This window comes from Pieris brassicae, chromosome W, assembly GCF_905147105.1.
Source record: "Pieris brassicae chromosome W, ilPieBrab1.1, whole genome shotgun sequence".
NCBI classification, from domain to species: domain Eukaryota; kingdom Metazoa; phylum Arthropoda; class Insecta; order Lepidoptera; family Pieridae; genus Pieris; species Pieris brassicae.
Window position 1 is genome coordinate 2,943,171 of NC_059679.1, and position 9,524 is coordinate 2,952,694.

The following is a 9,524-nucleotide window of genomic DNA, read 5'->3' on the forward strand; positions in this document are numbered from 1 at the left end:
TTTATATGTATTGAATGTCAGGAGTATCTGTATTGTATATGTCATGTATTTATGAGCAAGCTGCATTAGATAACTAAATATATGAGAGGGTGAGATGTAAGAACCTAACAACCCTACGGATCTCTAAGCCCTGCAGATGAACCCTAACACATAAATAGTGAATATATAAATAAGTACAGGATGTCTGCACCAAGAGACCTAAGGTAATAGACGGAGCCCTACGGGTAGGATCAAAGGTTCGAGGTGGTGGGATTATCTCAAATCTATCGGGCAGGCTCACCACGAAAATTAAGGGTTTGAAATAGTCTTCGCCACTTTGAGAGGAAGCGAGAAATGAATACGACAGAGCAATATTAAAATTTGATTTATTGTTCAAAGACAATATCTTAAATAGTACTTACACCTATTCACACATACATAATATTATTTAAGTGAGCTGTTGGTGTATTGCGCACCTTCAGCTATTAACATTTTGGAACACACGTGAGTCGTGTCAGCAATTGCTTAATATTTGAATAAGATATAATTCAAAATTACTCTTCAGCTAATAATATTTGGAACACACGTGAGCCGTGTCAGCAGTTGGTCAATTTTAAAATGAAATCTGAACAAAAGTTTTTATTAATCAATAGATCCAAAGATTTCACTACAAACAAACATTTCCTATTGAAATTATATTGAATTAAAATGATATTTTATTTTAAAATTATTAACATACAAACACATAAGTACAGAGAACACACGACACTCTTAAAGACAATACATGCACGGGCATCAATAACAGCAGTGCACAACGTTTTATGAAAAACAGTACAATGATAGAAAAGAAATAGTGTTACAAAAATAAACGACAATAAACTAGTTTGAAAAAAAAATGCAATTTAAATATATACATTTATATGATTAATAATAAACGGCACAAATATAAGTCTTTCCTCAACTTCTAGTGGAAGGTGTTTCTAGTCGTCGGTTAAAGTATGGGGAATCCATCTGGTACAAAGCTTCCTGACGCCTAAATGTTCTTGTAATATTTTTTGAACTTGACTCAATACCACTGCCTAGGCTTGCCCGTATCTGCTGATAACTCACTCGCTTATCTTCCTCTATCATGCGTCGCACAGCACTGATGTTATCTTCAGTACTCGCTGTTAAAGGACGTCCCTCATGCGGATCATCATTGCGATTGTAATGTCCACGCAAAAACTCGTTAATCCAATTGTAAATAGTGGCACGAGATGGGGCTAATCGAATCTTGGCTCGAAGCTTTGTTGTGATTTGCCACCAATTCACAAAAACAAATGACAAATGAATGGAAAATACTACATTAGGTTACCAAAGCGTTCTAAAATTTAATTAAAAAAAGTTTTCATTAGCAATGTTTCTAACTGGCCAGTTATAAACATTTTCAGAGTTACGCACCTATATCTAATAAAAAAACAATAAATGCAGCAGCATGTTACGCTTAAGAGACGGAGACTTATAAAATGGATCAGCCTAGCATATAAAATAAAAAAGTCTTTTAATTCTTACTTATAAAACAAGAAGTTAGATTAAGTTAGTTTGCTTACATGCAATTATTAGCTTTGTCAGTAATTAAGTTTTTATCCTAAATTTACTTAGTTTTTCCTTAATTTTACTATTACACTATTATTCTTCATTCTGTAAGAACTCCTCTGTAGGTTCACCTAAGATCCTCCTCCAAAGATAGTCAGTCCTCTCTAGATTGGGCTACTTGAATCCAGTTGGAACCAGCTGTTTTTATGATGTCGTCTTCCCACCTAGCCACAGGTCTACCTCTCTTTCTTTTTCCCTGTGGACCCGCCCATGTGGTCACCGTTTTCGTCTACCTCTTGTCACGTAGACGCGCCACATGTCCGGCCCACCTCCATTTTTGTGACTGAGCGTGTTCTAATACATCGCTTGCCTTGGTTATGTTTCTGATTTTAGTGTGCCTTATTTTTTTGAATCTTTCTAATGCCTCTCATGTATTAATATATAATATATTATGCTTTGCTATAGATTCAAAGTATTTATGAACAACACACACACACACACAATTAACAATATTTTTAAGCTACATCGTAATAAATGGTGCGTTTTACCCATGGGAATGTAAGTGCGTGCTCCTATTAACTAAAAACAAAGACAAATCTTTGTTTTTAATTTATTTTATTATTATTAATTACGTGATTAATTAAGTGATGTAAAATTACAAGCATTTCATATTTTTTAAACATTTATAATAGTACATTATGATACCTATACTTATGAATAAATGATTTAGAGTTTTTGAATTGCAAAACGATCGTTCCGGCCATACGGCTGGAACACTAAACATTCATTCGGACATACACAAAATATTTGGCAATATATCCGGAATATATTTGAGGTTCATAAGTGTACATTGTACTACGTATATGAATAAATTTTGATTTAATAATAATTAAATAGAAATTTTAAAAGTTTGGTCGCTGTTTATATTTAATGCTGGCAGCATTTCCCTGCTGTATACTTCCTGTTCAATCGTAATAAATGCGAATTAATTCCACCGTATTCTCCAGATTTGTCCCCAGCGACTTTTTCCTGTTCTCAGACCTCAAGAAAATGCTCGCTGGTCCACAATTGCACTGATGATGAGGTAATCGGCAAACTGAAGCCTTTTTGAGGCTAAACACAAATCGTACTATAAAAATGTTATATACAAATTGTATGACCGCTATAATCTTTGTATTGCATCTCGAAGGCTACATATCTATATATGAACTAGCAGATCCGACAGACGTTGTCCTGTCTTAAATATAAATATTGATTTCGAATTGGTACAATTAACTAAAAATGCTTTATGATATACAACATTCATTGTTGGTTTTTCTGGCGCGTAAATAAATAGTTTTGTTGGTTTTCCGACATGCGAACAGGCCACATATAACTGTGACAGACCATGTGAAAAACATGGATTTTATACAATATTAATGCCATAAACAATTAACAACTGTTTTTGATTTTATCAATATAATAAATCCGATCGATGCATTTATTTTAAACGATATTCATTTTTCTTACATCCTCTTTGGCGAAATTTGCAGCATTCTGTCAATTTTATGTAAAACGCCATAAGGTTAATTCAAAAAAGTTTGAATGAAATGAAAAAAAAAATATCGTAACAAAAGTATTCTTAAATTTTCAAATTTTCCGCGCAATTTTTTTATTTTTTTCTTTCTAAAGAACCTTCTCCTGACGATAACACACACAACAAAAAAAGAATTAGCGAAATCAGTCCAGGGGTTCACGCGTGATGCCGTGACCAAGAGAAATAGGGATTCATTTATATATATTATTTGATTATTGCAAATTCATTTCTATATACTATTCGTCGAGCGAGGAAAGCACTGCTCTGGCTTCAGCGGTACCATCACGAGCCAACATATATCTGTAATTGGCGCCTGTGTTCTTGAACCCCTCGACCCAAGAATGTAGATTCAATCTCTATATATATAAAATTCTTGTGTCACAATGTTCGTTCCCATACTCCTCCGAAACGGCTCCACCGATGCTTATGAATGTTTTTATGCATATTCAGTAAGTCTGGGAATTGGCTACCATCTATATCTCAAACCCCAAAGTGATAAGGGGTGTCCAGCCCAATTTTTTTTTATGAAACAGCACTTACAACCCTTAATTGTCACGCCTCTACGATTAACCCCTATCTTATTATATATAGGATATTTTTATTGAACTAAAAAATGTTTCCTGGTAATAATATACATGGCAAAACAACGTTTGCCGGGTCAGCTAGTAAAAATATAAATATTATCAATAGTCACGTGTTGCAACCTTAGTGTATAGATTACACTCATTAATGTCATCTTATATTTAGTATCAATTGAGACATCATTTTGTTAAGACTTAAAGGTAATATTTTAATTAATTTCATTTGTAACCCCAGCTGTGCACCAATAGGCTTTCTTTCCATGTGAGCATTTAACATTCCCTCGAACGGGGATGGAAAACATCGTGAGGAAACCAGCTTGCTTTAGACCCAAACAGTCGACGGCGTGTGTAAGGCATGTATTATTTTATAAGTTCAAAAGTCAAAAGGTATGGGACCTTTTGCACTACATCTATTTATCAAAGACTATGTTTATTTAGTAGCAAAGATTCGAAGTGTTATTGATTTATTTCTTGTTTATTAAAAAATAGCGAATTCCCAACGAATTGAGCGTATCTAGTAGTTTAAACTGAATGTTAAATATATTAATATTATTCAAAAAAACGTCGAAATATATATTTATGTCCTGTAATTTTATATAACTTTTAACTTTGCTCAAGTATGCATAACTCACTTGTAAATCACGAATGAGCTCTTCCTACAACTAGATGCATCGCTAATTCGTAGCATGACATCGAAAAGCGAGACAGTTTATGTTCCCACGTGACCTTAGCGGTAATCAAATTACGTTCGTTTAATTTGTATGAAAATTCGTTCCATGAACGCTCGGCTGAACCAACATTTCACCGTTGCGCCTTCTAACTATGACAGAATACGCGATTCTAAAAAAGTTACTTTTTATTTTATTTATTTATTTATTGTATAAGTGTTCTTAATATATAGGAAGTTGATGTGGTGGAAACACAAACTGTGCACAGTTTTTCTATCCACCAGGACGTCGAACATAATTAAATCATTAACACACACATATATATATACTAAGGCCAGTGACATATAAACTGTAAATTTATAACAATCAACCATTCAAACGATTTAAAATTGCACGTAAAACGTCATAAACAAATCTAAACACTGACGCGCCATAGATAGCCGATGCAAGAAACCTGTTCTTGTCGAGAATTCTCATTCACATACAGGGTGAGTTCCTATATTCGATTTTTTTTTAATGACGTATATAGCATAATTTATGTTATGCATAATTTATAATTGTTTGACTTATGTAGTATTTTTTTAATTTAAATTTAATATTGTTTCTTGTTATATTAGTAAGAAGTGTAGCTGGTATCGAGTTTATTAAATTTGGAATAATGTAATCTAATGTTTTTTTCCCATATAAATTATTGTATTTGGGTAATAGAAATTCGTTTACAAATTTTCTACGTGTTGAGTAGTGATAGTGAGTTTTAATTGTTTTGAGGTAATTTTCTGTAAAGTAGTTTTCATTTAGTAATCCTAGTTGCACTTTCTCGTGTATAGGTATAATTTTGAAAAATGCAAATAGCTTTCTGTAGTCCGCTTTATATTGTGATTTTAATTTTATGGGAGCAATTGTTTTTAAAATACGTATTTGTATTGCAAATATTTGATTCAGATAAGTTTTGCATGTTCTCCCATAGCTTGTAAGTCCATATGTTATAATGGATTCGGCTAGTGCTTTGTATAATAGTAGCAGAGTTTTAAGAGGTATTTTATTTTTTATTAAAGTGAATTTGGCAAGTATCGCTCTTAGCCTATCACAGACAGAATTAATGTGCATTTTCCAGGACATTCGGTCATCTATTGTAAGCCCCAGGTACTTATGGTTATGAACTAATTCTAAGGCGTTGCAGTTGCAGCTTTTGGGGTACGAGTTATAAGAATGTGCACATGTGTGGTTGTGTAAGATTAAGATGGGTGTACGTGAGCTTAGATTGTGACTGGATCGGATATGCATGAACTTTGTTTTGTTAGGATTTAGTATAAGTCCTACGTCGTGGGACCATTTAGCCAATGTATCGAAATCCGATTGTAACTTTGTTTCTGCTTCTTGGATGTTAGGCCCTGCGGCTACTAGGCATGTATCATCTGCAAATTGGAATATCTGATAATACTTTATTATGTTAGGTAATGTGTTAACATAGGTAAGGTAGTGTAAAGGCCCAATGACTGAGCCCTGAGCCGTACCTTCTGTAATAGATATTGGAAAATTTTCATCGTTGCACACTTTAACACGATAAGTTCTGTCTTGCAGATAGTTTTCACACCACTTGAGTAGGTTTCCTCGTACTCCGCAGTCATTTAAGTTCTGTAGGATTACGCTGTGCTTTAATGTGTCGAATGCCTTACTGTAGTCAATAAACACTACTAGAACATGATCTTTTTTATTTAAATGTTTATAAATGTGGTCTGTGAATGCGGATAGCAATTGTGTGGTATTTTTATTTGGTTGGAATTTATATTGTTTGTTAGAAAGAATATTGTGTTTTTTATAATAATTTTGAATTTGTCCACATATGTATGTTTCTATTATTTTGTTAATTGTTGGCAATATAGTTATTGGACGATAATTATTATAGATTTTTTTGCTACCATTTTTGTATATTGGTCGAACTATGCCTGTTTTTAGTAAGTTAGGATATTTTCCAGTATAAATGCTCGTATTAATAAGGTTAGCTATGGCTACGTTAATTTTATTACATAATGTTTTAATATCCATAGCTCGTATTTTATCTGCACCTGGAGACTTTCTGTCGTTTAATGATTTAATTATCTTTGCAACTGATTTAGGGTCTGCTGACTGAAATCTCATACCAGTATTTTCTGTATGCTGGTAGGAGCTTTTATCTAACAGTGGATTTACACAGTTGGTTGCTATATTACTAATACTATTGTGGAAGGAAGTTGCAAAATTATTTGCAATATCTTTACATGTAATATTTTGGTTTGCAAATGCGTTTTGTATAGCTACGTCCATGGATGTTTTAATTTTTCCTGTTAGTTGGTTTAATATGTCCCATAGATTTTTTAGATTATTTTTATTAGCTTCTATATTGATTCTAATTGTTTTATTTTTAGTTTTATTTATTAATTTATTGACATAATTTCTGGTTTTATTATATTTTTGTTTGAGTATTAAGTTGTTTGGATCTTTTATATATTGAGTAAAAAGTTTATCTCTGTACTGACATCCTTTAATAATTCTATTATTAATCCAATGGTTACTATTTCGAAGAGAGTTAGATTTAAGTTTAACTGTACATTCAGATTTTTTATATGCTTGTGTTAAGTTATTTTGTATGAAGTTATATATACCAATAGGACACTTCATTTCTAATGTCGGCTTCCAATCAATTTGCTCTAGAAGGATCGTTAATTTATTATTGTCAATTAATGTTTTATATGTTGGAACATCCTGTGATTGTGTTTTAGTGCAAGCAAGCACGATCGCTCGATGGTCCGCTAGTTTTGTGCCAACCGTTGCCGTGTATAGGTCGTGTGTTTGGGATCGAGCGTATATGTGGTCTATGCATGATTTTGTAATGGTTCCTTTGTATAGTTCCGCCCTAGTGTAAGTTGTGATCCCACACATAAGGCCTAAACTGTGTAATGTGTTGCAATATTTATGTTTTATAGGAATGTCTAGCTTTAGATTAATATTAACGTCTCCCAATAGATACAAATCAATATTTTTCTGACAGTTGTTCTTAATAATATTATGAAGTTCGTCAATAAACAGGTTCTTGCTTAGGCTAGGTGGGCGGTAAATAGCACAAATTTGAGCAGTGTATTTTGTCTGAGTTGTGATGGTAAAAAGTATATTCTCGAAATGTTGGCTTTTTACAATTTTCATATTAAATTTATGTTTCTTTTTTACATATACTACGATACCTCCACCTTTCCTACCGTTTCTGAGTGCCGAAAACATATGGTATCCATCTAAATTATACAGACAACTGATTTTATCAGAAATGTTTACTTCTGTAAGCACAATAACGTCAACAGCGCCAGCCGCATAAATACATTGCTCAAGACTATCAAAGTATTTTATGATTGACCTTATGTTTATGTGTACACACAATAGATTTAAATGTCTACTGGGAATTTTACTCACAAAATCACTTATGTTTATACAGTCTTCTAATTCACAAATATCACTAGTTAAACTATCCATCTTAATAATAATAATTTATATGCATTTAAATTGGTCAGTTAATTGGCATTCTGTCTTTTTTTTAGCACTTGTATATCCAACACTGATCTAAGGTTTTGTATTTTAGTGTTTTCATCCTTTCTTGCACGCACCATACCGTTTTTAAACCATACGTATTTATATCCTTGTTTATTCTTTAATTCCTGTTTGGCTTCCCATAAAACGCTTTTGTTGTGTTTAGTCATTGCTTCCCTGATGAATACTATTTTGTTATTGTTGGGTTCATAGGGGCAAACATCGGCCACCATAGTTTTAATGGTTTTTGCAGCTTTAATCCACTTTTCTTGGGTTGCTTTATCATTAAGTTTTACTTGTATAATGCCCGGTTGGTCGTTTTTACCTTGGTATCGCATTGTGTTACGGATACTGTCGAAGGGCTGTTTAAGTTTTAATGCTACATTTTCAACTAATTTTCTCACATTCTCTTCACTCGCAGGGGGGACGTTTGCTATTTCTATAAAATTAGAAAGTTTCTCCTGTTCCATCTCATGGAAACGCTGCTCCAATGCACCTACCCTCAATTCCAGATTGTTGTTTTTGTGTATTAGTTCCGTGTTTTTTCTTTCTAAAACTTTTATGGTGTTTTTAAAAGCATCAATACAACCTAATACTTCGTCCAGCTTCGTACTGTGAAATTGCAGAGATTGGTTGAATTCGTTTATTTCCTTCTTTATAGTTTTTTCTACTTCCTTTGAAATTTTCTGTATTAGCCCCTTAGTGTCCATAGGTATATCCTCCTCTGCATCCTCTGTTAGATACAAAGAGGAGTTTCGCTTCGGGGATTCTTGTTGACATTCCATACAGGTCCAGTCCAAGCTTGGGGCCGCCTTTAATGCGGTTATCTGTTTGTTGGTAAGACCACTACATCTGGTATTTAGGTGTACCATTTTTTCACATCGGGCACATTCACATCCAGGCAAAGATTTAGAAAAAGGTTTATTACATTGGTCACACTTAGACATGATTAGATTGTCTTAAAAAGATCGTGTTAGATTATGCGCGTGTCACTCGCACGGCTGCTATAAAATAGTTTTTCAATTTCATTTCGCATTGGATTCGCATTTGGAGATTATATATTAATTGTTATTGAGACGATAAAAATGTTTTATCAAAAATGAGACCAATTTGAATTATTATTAGTCGAGTGGGAAATGATTTTAAAACTAATAAATTAACTTTATTTAAATTAATTAATGACTGGATTTCATGAATTTTTGGAATATATGCTCTCAGGTGACGATCCGAAATTAATATGCCGAGATATGTCTGAAATTGATGTTTAGCAGCTGATTTTTCTCCTCATGAGGGAAGAAGACGCGTGCGGTCGGCATGCTTTCCCGATGATGTGACAATTAACATGTCTGTTAGCATAGTTCACGAGAGAGATTAGGAATTAAAAAGGTCATCAATTCATGGTCAAAATCAATTTATTTTGGGGTTAGTGAATGGCAAAAAAATATAATTATAGTTGATTAATGATTGTTTGTAAGCAAGATATATTGTTTGCTTCCATTTTTGTAAGCAGTGATGGCCTAGTGGCCTGAGGTTGTAGGTTCGTTCCCATGCTGTGCACCAATGGACTTTCTATGTCCGCATTTAATTCAC

At 33.3% G+C, this 9,524-nt stretch overlaps 1 protein-coding gene across 1 annotated transcript; it reads right to left on the bottom strand.

Annotated features, from left to right (window-relative positions):
- Positions 1-7,115: 7,115 nt before the first annotated feature.
- Positions 7,116-8,923, bottom strand: LOC123718364. Its single transcript, XM_045674776.1, has one exon. The coding sequence runs from the start codon at positions 8,879-8,881 to the stop codon at positions 7,919-7,921; it is 963 nt and encodes a 320-aa protein (XP_045530732.1). The 5' UTR covers positions 8,882-8,923; the 3' UTR covers positions 7,116-7,918.
- Between the last annotated feature and the right edge of the window lie 601 nt (positions 8,924-9,524).